Source organism: Pelodiscus sinensis, chromosome 4, assembly GCF_052426305.1.
Source record: "Pelodiscus sinensis isolate ZL-2025 chromosome 4, ASM5242630v1, whole genome shotgun sequence".
NCBI classification, from domain to species: domain Eukaryota; kingdom Metazoa; phylum Chordata; order Testudines; family Trionychidae; genus Pelodiscus; species Pelodiscus sinensis.
The window spans coordinates 131,593,644-131,613,945 of record NC_143055.1 but is presented as its reverse complement, the minus strand read 5'-3'; the positions used below and the strand labels follow the sequence as shown (position 1 = coordinate 131,613,945).

Sequence of the window (20,302 nt, the reverse complement as noted above, 5' to 3'; positions counted from 1 at the left end):
CACAAATGCTTAGTGTCTAATAAAACCGCAATCTATTCAGGGAGTATTTAAACTCTTAACTGTGCAATATATTCACATACACACACGGCTATGTGAAAATATCCATGTGATAGATTAATTTTTTTTATGTCTGTGCAGTTTAACATTTCTGACTGCCTCTGCTGCTCTACTTAGTCATTTACCTGAGGACTCATTCTAACATATCAACCTCTTGGGCAGCCTCAGACAGCTACCATTTAAAACCAAAGTCAGAAATATTTCTATGGCAGGCTTTCTGCTCCCCAATAGTTGCACCTGCCCAAGACTGAGGGGAATGATCAATTTTCTATACTTAAAATGGTGTTGAGGCTTTCTAGGACTAGACGTTAAGTGCTAGTCCCTCTCTCACTCTCTTATCCCATTGGGAAGCTGGAATCTCCCCTCCCAGGATTATAAACTTCCCATTTCCAGAACTGAAGGGCTGTGACATGCAAACTTTAAACTCATGGCATTTTATGTTCGGATCAGCTATTTAATGTATTTTGTAGAGAGTTTTAGGGTTCTGAGCCCTATTGTTTTAGGCATGTGGAAATTATGTCACCCAACACGTGGAGGTAGAACAATACAAAACCAACCCTGATAGAATTTTTAAATGCTAACTGAAACAATTCTAAACTATTGTATTTGTATGCGCTATGGAAGATATGAAATACATGATGCGCTATAAAGATTTTAACCAGCATTCATTTAGGTTCACCTGTATAATTCACTTGTTGCCTTCTCACCCCACCATTAAAATCATCACCAATCCAGCTTGATAGAGATTTTTATCTCACTACATCTTAACGAATCCATGCTTTCTAATCAATGCACTTGAGTTAAGGAATTCAAGGGGTTAGCATACTAATCTGAAATGTAATGACATTTCATTGTTAGAAAGCCTACAAAAAGAGCTGCTATTCTTGGCCTGCATTGGCAGTCTTTTTGCAAAATTATATAAACAGCTGTACTGCATTTTCATGGCAAACCTGAAACAAAAACAAAACACTTGCCACAGATAGGTGTAACACATTTTAACTTGCATTGTTACACTAAGTAAAAAAGATGAATATACAGTTCTTACTGCTTAGATAAGGTTTTATACTGATTATTAATAATGTTTTTAGCTTTTTAAAAACACATTTTGGATACTGAAGGTTTACTACTATCAGAACTAAGGTATAAAAGTTATCCAATTCTGCATTTTCCTTCTTTTTAAAGAACAGGAATGATCACATGGTAATTTTTTCTAACTTTTGAGTAGGTATTGGAACATGATTTTTACCTTGTTTATGGCATCGGTGAGACTGACACTGGAATACTGCATCCGATTCTAGTGGTCACACTTTAAAAAGGATATTGAAAAACTGAAGAGGGTGCAAAAAGGAGCCACTGAAATGATGTGAAGGATGAAAATAAGAAAGAGGGAATGCAATTTGTTAAGCTTATCAGAAGGAAGTTTGAGGAGAGACTTGACCAAGAACCAATGGGTGAAATTAAAGCTTGACATATTCAAAGCAGAAATAAAGGCACAAGTTTTCTTTGCCAATAACCATTAGAACTGGGTCTGTTGACTGAAGGGTGAATTTCACTTAAGCCACAGCAACTGTAGTCATCACTTTGGATTACTACTGAAGTAATCAAGTAAGAATCCTTAATTTTCTGATTTGAAATTTCTCTTTCTTATTTGCATCTGGCACCTGGACAGCTTTCCTCACTCAATGGAGGGGCTAAGGCTGCAGAATCTAACTTCAATGTTTAAAATAAAAATCTATCCCCTTGGGGAAGTGGTGCAGCATCATGCTTCTGGCTTATGGAAGCAAATGAGACCAATGCCTGTGGTGCTGCCCATGGCTGTCTCAACCAACAGCAGTATAAACAGTATCACAGGAATCATCTGTGGGAAAGCAACAAAAGCAGGCATTAAAGGTACTCCCAGAATGACAGGAAGCACCAAGCAAGCTTGGGAGGAGGAGGAGGAGTGAAGAAACTCTCTTTGCAAAAGCTTGGGGATCAAGGGAAGAGCAGAGGAGAGAAGCCCTCCACTGCAGCAGTCAAAATGGTTGGGGAGGGACAGAAGCCCAGTAAGGATGAACCAGAAGGCTCTTGGAAGACTCTTTTCTTGTCCAACATGTAAAGGAGTGCGTGATACCTCTGAGCTGCAGGTGGATATGAAAGAAACAGCTCAAGAGAAGAGCACAGGGCTGGCTCCAGGCAAATAATCTCAGCACTCTCCTATTCCCGGCAACTAGAAGCAAAGGTTAGGCTTCCCATTGGAATACCGCCCTTGGACCTCGCTGCTTCCCCCCTAGGATATTTATTGCCTATTTACTCCTTCTCGAGAAATACTCCAAAGAAACCACACTAAAGGAATAGAAGATGTAACTGGAAAAACATTCTACATGAATACTGAACAACAAGTAGATGCCATCCATCCAACCGTGGGAAGCTTTGATACCACAAACTGGCTTTACCTCACCTCAATATTTAAAATTTAAGGAATCAATTGAATTTATGGTAAGTAATTTAAAAGCTAATGGGAAAGTTTATTACACATGAAGAATATAAAATTAATGTCAGTTATAGACTATATTTACACACTTACAATTTCTCTACAAGTGCTGAATCAAAGGAACACCCAAAATGTACAAACTCCTCAGGTAGCCTAACCACAAAGGCAGTTCTACAGTACTGACATCACTGAGACAAACACAACAGAAAGAAGTCTCAACAGCTAGTGTCACAAATCAACAGCTTGAGATGCACACTTCTAAGGGAGAAAGAGATGTTCTTCTGAAGAAAAAGCATTCCAAAAGGCAGCGCCTTTCACCACAAGACCACAGGTCAAGATGCTGACAAGTTAGGTGGGTGAGAAGTGAATGTACAAAGAAACTGACAATTTTTCTCATAAAGACGCAAGAATAGGTGACTTTGGAGGTACCTGTCTTAGAACATTGAGTTAGGCATAGCAAAGATCACCAAATGGATCTAGTGAAACTAAGTTCTAGCTCCAGTCAGTACTTGGAAGAATTCATTAGGCATACAAAAAACACAAAGACTTCGTTCATGCATAAATAACGTCTTTTAGCTCTAACAAAAATGCACTCTGGGTATACCTGAGAAAGGGAAGACTGGTACCATGACAAAGGACTGATTTTCAAGGAACAAGAACTTATCTTCAAAGTGTTTATTTACAAGTCAGGTTTATGCATTTACAGAAAAGCCTAATTACAAACTAGACCACTAACCACTCAAATTAAATATGCTTTTTAATATTATATATAAACATTCTGTTAACTGCTATAGAAATGAGCTATTTCCATCAGCATTATTGGAACAATGAAGATAGGTGCCTTAGAAAAAAATATCCATCCTTTTCTTTCTCGTTTCTTCTTTATCTTTTTTAAAGGATTTTTAAATTTTTTTAAGTGTTTCTAACATTTGATGTTTTCATTTCTGTATTGAAATATTTCAATAATTTCCATTTAGATAGTCAACATATTTTTATATCATTGTGGTCTGTGCATTGACAACATGATCCTAAACAAAAGAAAACTTTCAAATGGGTAAAATTGTTGCACCAAGTAATTAAATGTCTTGGTTTGCTACACTGAAAAATTACTCTGTCATTTTTACTTCACTTTTTACTTTAATGCAATGAATTTCCTTTAAAAACACATTCATTATTTGGGGAAGGGGGCCAGAGACTCATTTAAAGTATTTAATTAAACTATTGTAGCTTTTTTTGATGCACTGAAAACAAATTATTTTAAAGGGTCTATTTTGTTAACAAATTGTGAACTGAAACAGGCTCCTTTGTGTACCTTAGTTTTTAGTATGCTAATCCCACTTCCTCTGAATAAATTCCAAAATGGAAAATCTGTAACTTTTTGTACAAAATGAATAAACTGATGTGTCCAATCTGCAAAGAGGTGAATAGACCCCTGGAACTTGGAGAAAAGCCCATTTAACAGGTAATGTTAAAGGCAGCCTTGGCATTAGGAGATAAAGGAGAAAAGCTCTCTGAATATGATTGGCAAGCAGAGGAATCCAAGCATCGCACAGTGCTGCTGCAGACATTGGAGCAAAGAAGAGCTGCACACTAAGATGTCATCTTAGCAGGGTGCTTATGCTTATAGTGATGTCCAAACCTTTTCAGTTTAACTGAGACAGTCTTATATGGAATGTTTAAACTGGAGAAAGTTTCAGAAGGACATTCTGCTCCTCACGCATAATGGAGCTGTCAGGGTGATGCTCCTCTATGCAGGAGACCGAGCTTTCTTGGGGCCATTCAAAGACTACGAAATAAAATTCCTCACCATCTCCATTACAAGTGTCTTCAGCCTACCTTCACTGACATAAATATCCAGGCTGCTATGTGTACGTTAAAAATACAAAACACTATACTGCATGTGCAACTGGGGAGAAGATGAGAGAAAGGACAATCCTTATGTGACAGGTGAAGACACAGGCTTAAATGCACTTCTGAAAGGCACTCAGATATTATGGTGTTGAGGGCAGTCTCTGAACTTGTATCAAACAGAAGGAAAATGTATCTTGTTTTATCTACATTATATTATCACATTACCTTGATTTACACGACTGGATGAAAATTAGACTGGGGAGAATCCAATCAACTTTTCAACACAAATGGGCAGTTGAATTACACTCACCATCACCAAAAGAAAACAAAAACAAACAAACAAAAAACCTAACCAAAACAAAAAAAAACCCAACCCAAACCCAAAAAACCACGTAGAATAGTAATAGAGATGTAGCTGTGTTAGTCTAGTCTAGCTGAAACAAAAAACAGGACTATGTAGTCCTGTTTTTTGTTCCAAAAAACACTAAACCCAAAAACCATTCCCATATCAAATAAAAAAAATTCCTCAGCTCACAGAATGGGCATTGAATCACAGCTTGAAATAGATTTGGTCATGAGAGTCATGGATAAAATGAAATCACTTCAAACACTTTTTGAATAGCATAAACACAGTATATCACTTGAGACTCAGCAAGAGTTGCCTAAAGCAGTCTTTTGGTTAGAAGCAGTAGCTCAATTATAAAAATGGAAAGTTAATGGGTGACATCCTGGCCTCACTGATGCTTATGTCAAAGCTCCTTCAACGTCTATGCAGTCAGGATTTCATTCAATGAGTGTAGTATATATTGCTTCCAATTGTCAATCAGATCAGCCTGTAATATGTCACTGAGAATGTTGAAGTAGTTGCAACAATATTCTTAAAAGAAAAGTAATTACTTACTAATCTGCCAGAAAAAAGTTTTTTTCCCCCAATGAAAAACATTGGTTTAATGTTAGATGCCCTAAAGCTCCTGACAATTAAGATCTAACATTCCTAACAGAAGAGTATGTGCAAGGGAATAAAAAAATGCACAGGTCTATCTCCAATAAGCAGAGAAAGTTGTTAGATGCAAGTTACTTGAGATGAAACTGCATGAAGCACTACACAGAAAAGATTACCTCCAAAAAGGTCAGCCTTTTTAAAATCAAAGGCAGTGTTTTCCAAAAAGTAGTTGTGAAAAGTGGGTCCACTTGGCATAACCATTCCCACCATATTTCCCAATCAACTGCTGGCTATCCGAGGTTACTGAAAAAAAGAAATTATAGTATGCTAGACCATGAGCAGGCAGTGTGATAAAACTAATACACCTACAGAAAAACGGAACCTAAAATTTGTAAATATGTAGGGTCCAACTCTCCAGCATGTTTCCTTTTCTTAAAGCAAGGTTTTTATTAAGTTGAGATGACGAGGGTTCTTTTTATGCTGTTTCTACAGTGTAAGACCAGACCATCGGAATGTGGAAGAGTTGAATTTGTTACTGTCTGCTTGGGAACTTTAGTCTTTTAAGACCCCCAGTTATGAAACTAGAGGTACTGGCTTTGGATTTCTGAGTTATTTTTGCAACATTTTAAATATATTTTTGCAAGATGATCCTAAAAAAGATCTTGGTGGATCTCATGACCAAGAAGAGCTGACGTGAATGGACTCAGCCTGTCTGTATCTCAGAATGGACTTGCTCTGACACCCACTGAAATCAATGACAAAGCTCCCAGCCACCTTAGGGTTGCCAGATGGTTTCAACAAAAATACCGGACATGCCTGACATTACATCACAATCTACATTACATCTTATTTAGAAAATACCAGATATTTATATTTTCTCAATTTGTTTCCCAAACAGAAATCTCAAATACTGGACTGTCCGGTTCAAAACTGGACATCTGGCAACCCTACACCTTAATGGTGCAGATTCAAGGGCAGAGTTTGTGGCTCTGCTACGTAACTGCTTGGCCACTGAGCTGCAAAATTTCCAGGACAACAGTTACCAAACTGGGAAAGGTTCTTCACTTCAAAAAGCGGCTATAAATCAAAAACCAGTGGATGATACCAGTAACATAAGAGGGGAAGTGCCAATGAATTCCTGAAGAGCAGGTATGTGGGGAGAAGCAAGCCAGGCCACTATCTTTAGAAGTGGCTGAAAAGATGCAATTGTTGCTTCTGGATTATAAGCAATGTGATGCCACCACTTCTGACCAAAAAAGCTTCTGCTTTCTCCATCGCCAGGCCTGGCCACCAATGGGTACTAGTTCAACATCTTGTAACATCTAAGACTGAATACCTACAAGCAAGCAGCTTCTAGCGAACAAGCAACTCTCTCACATTAACCAGCTGAAACAAGAAAACTACAGGATAATCTTTTTAACGCCTTCAAAACCTGCCTACAACCACAAGAGTAGCACTTGCCTAAATATCAACTTTTTTTGCCCTTCCAATTACTAAATTACTATATAGCAAGGGTTTTCAAAGTTCACTGTACCGTAATCTCACTATAAAAATTACTACGTGACCCTAGGAGGGGGAACTGAAGCTTGAGCCTACCTGAACCCTACTACCACAGGTAGGGGGCCTGTAACCCAAATCCTACCATGCAAAACCAAAACACTCAAGCTTCGGTGTCAGGTGGTGGGGCATGGGCTTCAGCCTCAGGAAATCTAAGCCAGCCTGGTGACTCCACTGGGGTCCAGGCACATAGTTTGAGAACCACTGCCATATTGTTTACTCCCCAGTCCAGAAGACTTTGGCATGCACGAGGAGGTATATGTTAAAAATAAATCCTCACACAAATCTGTACATTCTCCCTAGAAATTTCACTGATACTTAAACCTTTACCCTCTAACTTCCTTAAGACACTGGAAGAATTCTGTGATGTCTTGAAAATACAACAAATAGTCAGTTTATCCAACAAAATTATTTCTGCAGTCTGATCATTGTGAGGTCCTTCATGAGTGAGATTTGGAAAGGCTGATTTACAGGAATAAAAATTTTTACCACATGAAATATGCCCGGTTAACACAAGACTTTCAATGCCTTAAGGAGAGCACACAGATAATACAACAATGTATCTCAAGCTCACGAATGCTGACACAATCTGTATGAGTTTGAAGTAATTAAAAATGGGGTTAAGTGAAAACAACATTTCAATGCCAAGAAGACAGCACAGTAAATTCAGTATTTCATATCTGAAAAGCATGGAGAAGGGCAACAGTTAGAGGAGCTAGAAAAACTACAACTTTTTTTTGCCCTAACACCTTTGTAGACAACAGAGTTTTATTATGTAGGTTAATGATAGAATAAATAGATGTAGTGCAATGACTTATGTGAGAATAAATGTTAAGCAACTATAATTCTGCATGCCACCCTTCTTGGTTAGCAGGGAGGAAAGGTCATTTAAGCCTTTGGTAAAAATCCATCAGGCAGATTGCTTGTGTCTGTATCGGAACTCAAGGCAGAAAAAGATCAGAAGGATCCTTGTGATTCAGCATGATCACACTGTTGCTCTTAGGAATAATTAAAATACAGGTTGTGTTATAAAGAGAACATGATACATGAATAAAAGTTTGTGCTAACAGAAGTTTTGTATTAGAATTAGGTTGTGTACCTTACAAAGGCAATTATATCCCTTTGCCTATGTGAAGCAATTACGTAGTTTTTGGGGGTAGTGAATGAGTGAGGAATCTGGGTGTTTGAAGACAGAGAAAAACTTAAAGGCTACCTCAGCATCCAGATGGCCAAAGGAGGAGCTGGAGCCTCAGAGGCATCAAAATACTATCAAATGGCCCTTTGTAAAAGAAGACCAGGGCAGGACAGACAGATGGCCTTGAAGTTATAAGGAAGCACCCCTAACCAAGACAGATAATGCAGCTTGAAACAACACCAGGAAGGAGGCACCAATGTACTGAAACTGGGTTACAATAAAATACAACTTCCAGATAGACAGATGGAACATGAACTGATTGTGACTGATTAAGAGCTGACAGAGCAAAAGGTATAGACCTGAGTGGAAGTCCTATAAAAGACAGGGTATCTTGCATGAATCTTTGGGTCTCATCTCTGGAATAAATTGCCTAGGGTGTGGGGGGGGGGGGGGGGGTTTGTGGAATCTCCATCACTGGAGATATTTAAGAGCAGGTAGATAGACACCTGTCAGGGATGATCTAGGTGGTGCTTGGTCCTGTCATGAGGGCAGGGGTCTGGATTCGATGACCTCTCGAGGTGCCTTCCAGCTCTAGTGTTCTATGATTCTATGATCTCGTCAAAGCTCAGAGCTTTGATCCAGGCCAAAAGAAGTCCTGCTCTTCTCTCTCTCCCCATTGCATTTAACTCACCTGACCAGTGAGTAAATACGAGCAACAAACTGGTAACTATAAACAATGAAAAGACAGTGTGCGTACGTGTAAGTAAGTGGGTATAGTATACTATATGCGTATTCCAGAATAATGTTACATTATCAACAAATGTGGTGTTTTGCCTTTTCCTCCAGAAAAAGATCTTCTGTAATTCTTTCAAGTACAACACCTTCTATTATAAGAAATTCCCATGACTTGGAGAGGTTCTCACACCTCCATAGTTTGCAACAGGCCTCTGAAATTCAGACAGGGAATACCCATGTGCAGCTGCAATAATTTTGATAAAGGGGATGCTGAGAGCCGATGATCCAAACTGTAAACCCTGGATATAATAGAAATCACTTCAAGCCAGGGGGTACGATAGCCCCTCCCCCTTGTTTCAGCATGTATGGGAACACCTGTAGGCTAGAGAAGTGCCTTTTTTTTGTCCTGTTAAATTCTATTAAGAGATATATACACCTTTAAAAATCAACATTTTCTGGCTGTTGTTTGTATTCTTCAGAAAATTTTTGGCAGTTAAAAAAGTTAATGCTTAACAGTCAAGCATTCAGAACCTAGGAAATACTAGAATTAAGGTTGCTCATGCAACCTTAATTCAGTCCTCTTGTGTATATACAGTATAGTGTTTAGTTTATAAATTTCAGACCATTTTTTCCAGTGAAACCCTTCCTTATTCACAGCACAGGGTGCTCTATGAATGAGGCAACTATTGTTTTTATAATTATCATTCAATGAGCAACTGTAGGCCTAATTTATTACACACTATTCAAACTCTGCACTGAATATTTAATAAATTCCTCTTGGGATTTTCCTTGGTGCTCATTACAGTAGTATTAAGTGCTTTGCAAGTATTAATGAATTTATATTTTACAACACCCTTGTGAGCTAGAAAGATATTCCCCCCATTTTACAGATTGGTAGCTGACGCGCACACAAAATAGAGCCAAAATTGTCGAGTGCTCATTAATCAGTTTCTCAAGATGGATGCCTAAAATTAATGTTTCAGGGGATGTAGTGATGTTATATATAGTACTTTATAGGTTCAGAATCCCATTGACTTCAATTGCAATTGTGTTCTACCCTTCCACAAATTAGGCCCAGGTGTCCCTCAGTGGGCATCCTGAGAACGAGGAACACAGTTAATGGCCACCTGTTAAAAGCTTAATGTAAGTGACGTACATAAAATCACACAAAAACTCTGTGGAGGATAATTGGACAGACACCAATTATCCAGGATAGTATTCAGCTACCTTAACCAGGAAGAGAAAGGATGGTTTTACAAAATCCTCTGCCTCAACTGCACCACATCTTCCACCTTTTGCAACAGACGAGGCAGGGGTCATACAGACAACATTCTCCTTCACTGCAAAACCCTGATTCATTCCCTGTTCCTGGACTATCATGTGTATTGAATGAGGCACGAAATCTATTGAAACAGAAGTATATAATCATGTAATTAAAGACTGTGTCAAAAGGTATACACAAAAGGATACCAAATAGCAAGTGCAACCTTAATGCTGGTATTTATTAACTTTTGAGTACTTGACATTGCAATCTTAACATTCTTACAATGTAGATTTTTTTTTTAAATTTGAATTTCCTACAATTTTAAACAACCAACAAATTCCATCTTTTGGAACTTATTGACTCCCCTCTGACATAAGTCAGCAGCAAGCTTGGAACTTTTAAATCTATCACACAGACCTCCACCATTTGGGTTAATGGAGTAAATGGTAGCAGTAGTAGGCTGCTATTTTCTATGTGGACTACAGGTTGAACCACTCTAGTCTGGCACTTTCTGGTCTGGTACCATCTGTGGTCCAGCGTGATTTTAGTTAGCTGGATGGTCACTTAACATGGGTGTGGCCAACTTTCCCACACTCCCATAAAGTTTTTACAGCCACCAATCCTAGCTCTCAGTGTTCTGTGCTGATATTTAGCTCTAATTTACCCCTAAACATCTTGTAAAAACCTAGTAAGCGATAGGAATGTTAAAGAGTGGGTAACTGGGTAATCGTGTAACCGGTGAAAATCTCAGCAATAACACCGTTACCTGTAGCGTGGGGCAGCAGCCAGGTTCCTGGGAATTGGTATGTACTGGGATCTGTCTTTTAAGCTGGCTCCCAGCATGCCCTAGCAGTTACCTTGTTCTGCTGCCTCTGATGTAGAGGCAGCAGTGCAGGGCAGCAGCTGGCTCCTGCCTGCACCCCGCTCCCGGAGAACTGGCTGCCACCAGCCTGCTGCTTCTGATACAGAGACAGCAGTGTTGGATGGCTGCCAGTGCGTGCTGGGAGCCAGCTTAAAAGCCAGATCCCAGCACACACCAGAGAGGGACAGGAGCCTGCGTGTAACCGTGAACGTTAACTAGTGCACCCAGGCTTATCGGTTAACCGTTTGCACTGTTATTCTTTCACATCCCTAGGAAGCAGTGGAAGCATTGGTAATGCTGATTTGGCAAATTCTCTGATTCGGCACCAGTCAGGTCCCGAGAGACGTTCAATCTGTACAACATTGGGGGGGGGGGGGGGGGAGATGAGGCATTTACTTTTCCATGAGTTACATAACTGTTTATAATCATAGAAGAATGCTGAAACTCAGGAATGCTGGGTTCGAATTCCAAGTTTTAGAGAGTCTCTCTCTCTTTCCCCGGCAGGGTGCTCCTGTTCCTGTCTCCCTCTGTTCCTCTCCAGCGGAATGTGTTATGAATGGAACATGAAAAGTACTTGTATGGGTTTAAAGTTTACCCCCAACTGTAAGTCTATATACTCCTGAATATTTTAATCAGTTTCAGAGATCCTGTTTGTTGTGCTACCATTCTGAGTAAATGTACTTTTTGCATTAACAATTAAATGTTTTATGTTACTTAAAGCAAAGCTTGCTATTTACAATATGTACTGAATATATCTGATTTAATAAACAAACTACTTGCTAGAATATTTAGCATCCTTTTGAAAATTAGTGTATTGTTAACATCAAATCCGTCCCAATCACACATACCTTCTCTCTCTCCCCCCAGTGTATTTGTGTATATACTACATATAGCAGAGGGAAAATGCTTAAAAGTCAGAAGTCTTAGAGTAACTGATATACACTTCGCTTCCCCTCTCAGAGGAATCTAACCATTTTATAATTATCCTGTTTGTGATCCATATGGCACATAGGTTGAAATTCACATAGTTAGATCATGAGGGCTCTAGTCTGCCCACTGTGTAAGGCCGCTGATGGGGTGGGAAAGGGGGCAGTTGCCCTGGGCCTGATGATTCAAAGGGGGCTGCGACACCTGACTGCTGCTACTTCAGCAGCAGCTGGAGCCTTGGGTTCTTTAAATCATCACCTGGAGTGCCATGCCTTTGGCACGGCTCTGAGGTCTGGGGGAGTCCCAGAACCATGGTCAGGGTAGCACTGCGATGGCTTCCCTGGCTCTGCCTCTTCTAGGGCACAGAGCTGTACTCCCCCTCCCTTGCCCGGGACCCTGCAGAAGCTGTCAGCCCCACTGCCACTGTGTGAATTTTTACTCAGTAATTAACAAGCCAATTTAACTGGCGGTATTTAAATTAACAGCCCATATCCATGAGTTGCATGATTTTCTGAGTTTAATATTAAATATAGGTAAGATAGGTGATGCATTTTTAAAACAGAAGTATTTGCACAAGTGTATGGGGTAGAGTTGTAGGTATGTGTGACAACTCTCAATTTCTATCAGAGAGAACCCTGCCAAACGGGGCAGGGAGAAATGTACATCATACAACTGTAGCCGGGTTGCCAACCCTCCAGGACTGTCCTGGAGTTGCCCGGAATTAAATATTAATATTTAATTAAAGGCTGTGTCATGTGATGAAAACTCCAGGAATATATCCAATCAAAACTGGCAACCCTAAACTCCAGTTTGCTAGGTCTTGATATTTTTAAAATACTCCTGGCCTGTATATGTATAAATACAGGTGCTCCCCAGATCTCTGGTGTGGTAAAGTTTCAAGAAAAGCACTTGGTTATAGTGAGAGCTACTAATCCCATAGCATTTAATAGGCTGCCAACAACATTTAGAACGTCCACTGATTTATTTTTCTGAAAACAGCTGGTCTAAAGGTCTGTTTTTAATATTTCAAAATACCTGATTCCAGGGATGCCTTGTCTCCTAACCCAGATGCTTTTATTCTGTGACTACCACAAATTCTGCCATCATTATGCTAGATTTTATACAATAAACAAAGTCACAAACTACAATTAAATAGCACCGATAGACTTCTAACATAATAATGAACTGCAAGTATTTGCCATGTAAAGAGAAATCAACAACTTTTACAAGAATTGTAGTCAGATATAAGTTTTGGTTCTATAAACAAAAAACTCTAATGGATACATCTCATGCTATTGTTAGATAATCAGACTTGCTTACTTTTCATTTTTGTAGCAGTACAATAAAATTTTAATGACTCCAGATGAAAGCAAAAGCAAAATGGGATAACACAAGAGACTACCTTGGATAGTACCCATAATGTAAATAATTATATCCATTACTGAATTGAGAATACAGAGTACAATAATTACTGCAGATGAAGGATTCCAAATTCAAAAATATCTTTTTGATATTGTAGTGCACAGATGCACATAAAGAGAATCCAGAAATTGGCAAAACCTTGTTCCCATTGAAAACTTCCCACCTCCCTCAATAGGATCAGAATATGGGTCAAAGCCTAAAAGCAAAAGAGCTACCATCAAAAAATAATTATTTTATGGGCCCTATTCTGCAATCCTTAGTCATGTGACTACTTGCATTAGGATTACTTCCTTCAGCAAAAGTTGCAGGCCTAGGACTTCATTTGTACTTAAAATTGTCAATATGCCTATCCATGTATTTGATATGTACTATATTACAAATCCATACACACATATACTTGATCCATAAGTAATTTGCTCTAATGCATTCTAGGATTTCTGCTGATAGCATGTGTATATAAGGGTACGTCTACACTTGCTCTCTATCTCAAGATAGGAATGCAAATGTAGTGTACCGAAATTGCTAATGAAGTGCAGGATTTAAATATCCCATGCTTAATTAGCATAATCGCATCAAGGCACCATTTTGAAATCGCGTTATTGCAAAATAAAACGCCACGTTTAGCAGCATTATTTTGAGAGAAAACCCTTCTCTCGAAATAACTGTTATTCCTCATTGTATGCATTATTTCGCAATAACGTGATTTCAAAATGGTGCCCGGACACGATTATGCTAATTAAGCAGGAGATATTTAAATCCTGCACTTCATTAGCAATTTTGGTACACTACATTTGCATCCTTATCTCGAGATAGGGTACGTCTACACTTGCTCCCTAAGAGAATAACTCAAGTTGCTTGTGAAAGGCATTTTAAATGTAGTGTACTTTTTCATTCTCATTTGAATAATGAAAATTGTTCCAAATCTGAATTTTTAAAAAAGAATATAAGAAAGACAAGGTGATTTTTAAAAGCCATGACACACAAAAGGATTAAGAGATTTTTCACTTTAAGAGAAAATATAGAAAATAAAATGCAAGATGTATTAATTTTTAGGACTTACTTTGCAGATTTCATATATAGTTTATTTACAGAAAACATGTATTTGTATCATTGCAACGGGACCATAGCCTGCTTACTAACTCATTTTCCACACTGTGAAAACACTGTACAGTAAAACGAAACAACAAAATAAATCCATTTCCACTGCACAAATTACTACACTTTTGGTTAAAAGGGTTGTCCATCAACTGAGCTAAAGTTCATCTAATTCTCCTCCCCACAGAGTTTAAGTCATTCTAATAGGCCCCTGAAGAAAAAGGATGCAGCTGTTTGGCTAATATACCTTTAGCAAAAAAGTGCATTAAAATTGTTTTTGGTAATTTTGTTTGGGCCTTCACACAAATAAACCAGTTTTAAACTCTTCTAGCAGCTTATTTGGAATTTTACATTTATTCTACCTAAAGATTTCGAGCATTTGGGGATTTAAAGACAGATTTGAAATACTATGGCAGCTTACAGTAAACCTGCATACAAAGCTGCCTGTAAACCTAAGACTACTTATTTCACACAAGACACCTTGAAATAAGTTATTTTATTTTTTCTCATATTTTTCTTCAGCTCTACTGAGAGTCCTATACCATCCCTTTCTCCACCAAACTCCAAATAAATAATACATCAAAACATTTAAATGCAGAAATCCTAAAAGGGATGTAATAAATAATATATGTAAGAGCTCTCAGTGAAATAACACATTTAACCAAACTGTGTTCCTGGCAGAGACTGATTTTTAAGTCCCATCTTTAAACTTGTACAGATAAATGTATTAGATAAATATATTATTTCGCTTTGAGCTACTGTGGATTTACAATATACATATATTAGATTTATACATATTAAATACACATATGAAGCATTTATGATAAAGAGTAGATTGCTCCTACTTTAAAGAACAACTTCTTTCTGGATAAAGTACATGCATATCATTGATCTATGTATGAAATGTGTATTTGCATTTGAGATGCAGTTATATTCAGAATTTTCAAGTTTTGTTACATTAAAATAAATTCCCCACTCTCGTAGGTGCAGGAGTAAATGTTGTTGCTTCTGAACGTCCTTAATCAAGAATTTCTTTTAGGTTTGCTAAGTTCTCTGAATTTCATGAAACTGGACAGTCTATTTGGTCATGGTTGGTGAGATGTCCTACACAGTGCCATGGTGGTAATCCTTACCATTCTAGTGCAGATCACTTTCCAACTCTCTGATAGCACTATTACAACCAACAACATACTACATTTGTACTTTAACAAGAAAGAAAATTTACACACTTTGGGCTGGAGTCAATACAAACTGGCTAATTTCAATACCACAGTAGGCCACCCAATCGCCATTACTCCATACCAACATTTCTCGGATTATGAGGGCTTCTGTGACAGCCATGAAGAAAGGCAAAGTGAGATGGAGTTATTGAACCTGGCTCTATAAAGATTATGAATAGAGAACCTATCTTTACATTCGTTACAAAATGTTTGGAGCTTGACTTTTCAGAGACGCGGTGCACCAACAACTCCAAATTCAGCAAATGGGAGTTATGGGTACTGAGCACCTCTGGGGTGGGGTGGGAAATCAGACTCATGGTTTTGAAAGGAGTTTTAATAGTGTCTGCCTTTTCTATCATACTGATGTAACTGGATCAAGTGATTACAACAGAGCTTTGACAGACATGCATGCAAGAGACCATCCCTTACAGGTTTAGACTATATATTACTGAAGCACATCCTACATGACTAATAGCAGAAATGTGCTTCTATTATTTACAAAATATAAAGTGCATTATTATTTAATTATAGAACTGGCAGAATTTCTGCCTGGATCACACAGCTTTAAAACAGAGGTGAGGGCTTGACTATATAAAATTCTCTCATGAGAACCTATTAATTCAAGAAATTCAGACTGATGCTTTTCACCCTGTCCTCCTGGAATTGTTTTTGGCCATGCTCTTTAGTGCAAACAAGCTTGTGTTTTTCTCAAGTTTAAGGGTCATGGCAGTTTTAGGGCTTAAAGAATGACAATATTTAAAATGCACTGGGAATTCAATATTCCTTTGTGTTATAATGGGCCCTTCTGCACATAAGCAGTATAATACTGCTGCTCTCAAAAGCTGGGAACACACTGCCAAAAATAATGAGGAACCCGTTTCCAAATTTAACCATTATGAGTTTGCATTTTGAGTTTTTTAGCATTACATTTGAATCATAATATTTGCAAACATCAGAGCTTTACAATTTATATAGAAAACCAATAGTCAGTGCTTTAACTGTAGATGGCTGGCTCAAATGTAGTCCTGGATACTCAGGTGCGTATCACCATGTGAGAAGAAGTGGATTAGTTGATTTTACAAAATACAAGGCCACACTTACCTGTGTATCAGAGCTGAGAATTGAGCTTGTTCAGCATCCAGCAGATACTGACTTCCTGGGGTAATAGTTACAATACATCAATGCGTTTCTGAAGGCCAATTAATAAATACAGGAAACCTAATTATGAAGCAGTGGTGCAAAATGACACAGGTCTACATCTTCACTGGCGCACTTTCAATAGCTAAGACGCAGTCTGGCTCTAATTCTCCAAAATGGCAACTTGATAGTAATAATAATGCCACTTTGCACCTGTTTGTTTTTAAAACCTGTGAAGGAAACGTATTTTTTAAATTACTAATTACTTGAACAATTAAAATATTTGTCTCTATTAAGAGCAAAGGAACACATGTAATGCAAGATTATCTGCATTGCACATATTATGTAGGAATAATTTCAACAAATTAGCTTTTAATATTGAGTGCTGAAAAATTATTTTAGACTGGAAGATGCTGAGTATAGAAGGGACAAAAACCACTTGAAGGGGAGAACTGAGTATAAAAAGTTCTTACATTCCTAGCTCCAGACTGGTGGAAGCTTTGACAAGTTCATCATTACTTCAGGCACTGTGATGGGCAGCAGCAATTAGTGAGATGGTAATTTAGACATTGATGAATCATTCACTAATATTCTGCTATCAAGCCAACAATAGTATAAATTGTTATTTTAGTATGATTTGGACTCCTTGAAAATTTTGTTAGTACTTCAAAATCCAATAGGAACCATAAGCCCTAGGACTATGGTTAAAACCTTCAATTGATTGGTCATGGTCCAAATAACCCATAAGCAATTCAAATGACCAAAGAAGAAAACTTTGCTTTGGATAAGAAAATATCTGAAACATCAATCAATACATTAGTGATTAGTTTATGGTATATTTTGACACCATACCAACTGGTTATTAGCTCTAAGGGGATCACCTAAAACAGTGAAATTAACTTCTTTACATCTGTTGTTTTCTGTCACAGGTGTAATATGTTCCTAATAGTTCTTTGGTGACTTTGGTGCACACTTTTTCATAGTTTAATTGATCATATTTAGCACCCAAATAAAGGCCAGATTATTCACTTAATCCCCACATAAAGCCATTCTTGATATTACTAATAGCATGTCAGATCAAAGACTTATTAAGATGTTTGAATTTAGTGTGGATTTGAAGCATGGGGGTAGATTAAACTTAAGACTGGGTTAAATTTTGGTTGCAGATAAATGTGCTTGAGCAGATTAAAATTTACCATTTTGATTAAAAGATAGCTCATCCTCATGAACACTCAACTACATGATTAAAACCATGATTTGGGTGGTGATACTTTTTTATATCTTGGAACACTAAAACCTATAAAATTAATAATTTATAATGCACATGCTAACACAGCTTTAATCATGGCATTGCAAATGTGCTACCGATAAATATGAAAGTCTTAGAGGGGTAGCTGTGTTAGTCTGTAACTGAAAAAAACAACTTATGGTCCTGCAGTACCTTAGAGAAGAACAAAAAATGTAGATGGTATCATGAGCTTTTGTGGGCACAACCCATTTCTTCAGACAAATGGTGTAAGGAGTCCAGGGTACAATGTACCCTGCAGGACCATTCATTGTTTTTTAAGTTTTTTCAATAAGTATGAAGTTAGAGAAGCATTTTTATACCAATGAAGTGGTGCACCAAAATCTTCCAAAGGTTTTTTTCTCAAAGTGAAAGGACAAAACCAGAAGTTATCGTTATATTGTACTATTAACATTATACCTGTGTTACTCGCACATTTGGGAGGAAACCCTAGAAACTCCCTTCGAACAATCATTCCTCCACCAAAATACTCACTCTCCAGCTTCTTACTAGAACCCCCAAACCATCAACAATACAAAAATAGTTTTTGAAATTGAGAACACATTAAAAATCCTCAACCTTGTGTGGTGTAGTATGTAGATGAAGAATGGATTATTTTAATTAATTCTGAATAACCCATCACAATTTAAACACAGTTTTGCTTTTTTGTGGCACTCAAATTATTTGGTTGTCACAAAATTATTAGGTTAAGAAATTAATATTTCACTCTGACAATCCTTTATAAAGGCTTGACCTGCTATCAAGATTTTAACCATACAAACCATTATTTAAAATTCAGTAACTAGTAGACGTTGTTTTAAAATTTCTATCTTTCCTCATACAAGTAGATAAAATTCATACAAAGTCAATTTTTGTGGAAAATGACCTGTAATTAAGCTTTTCAGACTTTAAACTCAGAATAGACAATATTTAGTTCTGGAAAACATGTCATTAGCAGAAACTAATACTTTTCAGCATAAAGTAAGTCTGGCTTTTTTGGTACCTCATCTAGACTATTTAAAGGTCAGAAAGTCAGATTTTTGTGCTGATACACTTACTTTCATAGTCTTCAATACGAAGCAGCTGATTCATATAGATTTGGGAAGCTGATATTTCCATAAAGATTACAGAGATGTCAGGTGTCATTTAACGTAATCAGACTTCAGAATTATTATATATTTGGAGATGTTACTAACAACAGGAAAAGGACTTACAAAAAATGAGGGGCAACTTCTTCAAATTGCTAATACTCAAACTACCTCAAGCCAATTAATGGTTTTCTGTTTTGCTTGATGACCAGTTCAAATGCACTCTATTCCAGACCCTCTTGTTCTTCACCACTGTCACCTGTGACATCCATTCTTTTCTCTTTATGGCTGTTGTAAATTCTCCTCATTTCTTCTTCATACTTGATAAAGTTTTCCCCAAACCTTGTCCACGCTTTGTATGGGACAGTGATGGTGTTACGGTAAGGTGGTCTCACCTCACTTACCTTCAGAAAAATGCCATACCTGTTAGATCCTACATCAAAGTAGAACCGCTTGTTGTCCACCCTGAAGGAAGTCCCCTCTGGGAGTTCAAGGGGCTCATCATTCCCACCTCTTCGTTCTTCTATATCTCCCTCCCCATATTCTTCAATTAGCTGGACCAAAGCATCCCTGAATTCAATCATCCCTTGGGCTGGAAGGACAATAGTCTGTTCCTGTCCCAAATTGTGGCCAAAATAACCTATCATGCCCGGTCCTCTAATCATGGTTTGTCTAATCCTTAAGAAACGTCCTCGTTGATTCTCCTTCAGGTCTAGATAATACTTCCTGTTGTCTCTTTCTATATACTCAGTTTTCAAGACACTGTGAGGATGCTCTTCTGATTCAACAGATGCTGGAGGAGAAGACAGATGATGCTGTTGTCGCCTTCTCAAATCTTGCTCTTTACCATTACTGTGTTCGTGTCTATGACTATGACCACCTTTAAGGCCCAAATGGGCATAGTGCTCTATGAAATCTCCCAGATAATCCTTCAGCTCAGCAGCCACGGATAAGGAGAGAGTCAGTTTGCTTTTCCTGATATTTTCTTGCCTGCCTCTTCCTATCCAGACCTCCGCTATCTTCAGAAAGCGGCCTCGGGAGCTCTGCTTTACATCCAGATAAAATCGCTTTTTCTGGATGTCCACCCTTTTCGAGGCTAGCTCCTGGATCTCCATGCAGCTCCCCTGAGAGGAGGCAGGATAGTGATACTGTTGTTGAGACTGGGAGTATATGTTCCGGTGCAAGCCAGAGCCCCCCACACTCCTCCTTCCGCCACCTCCTCCTCTCCCTCTCTCCATCTTTATCAGTCAG

At 38.1% G+C, this 20,302-nt stretch overlaps 1 protein-coding gene across 2 annotated transcripts in view; it reads right to left on the bottom strand.

Annotated features, from left to right (window-relative positions):
- Window positions 1-20,302, bottom strand: part of PURG (purine rich element binding protein G) — a 33,712-nt gene that overhangs the window by 11,448 nt on the left and 1,962 nt on the right. Inside the window, exons 2-3 of one of the 2 annotated variants that reach the window (XR_012903946.2) lie at window positions 19,022-20,302; window positions 1-16,908 (exon numbers count right to left, since the gene is read on the bottom strand). The exon at window positions 1-16,908 is cut by the window's left edge and continues 11,448 nt beyond it. Coding sequence is in view for 1 of the 2 variants with exons in the window: in XM_075929333.2 (XP_075785448.1) it covers window positions 19,276-20,289 (1,014 nt within the window). In the remaining variant the exon portion in view is untranslated. The other variant, XM_075929333.2, reaches the window with a different exon arrangement.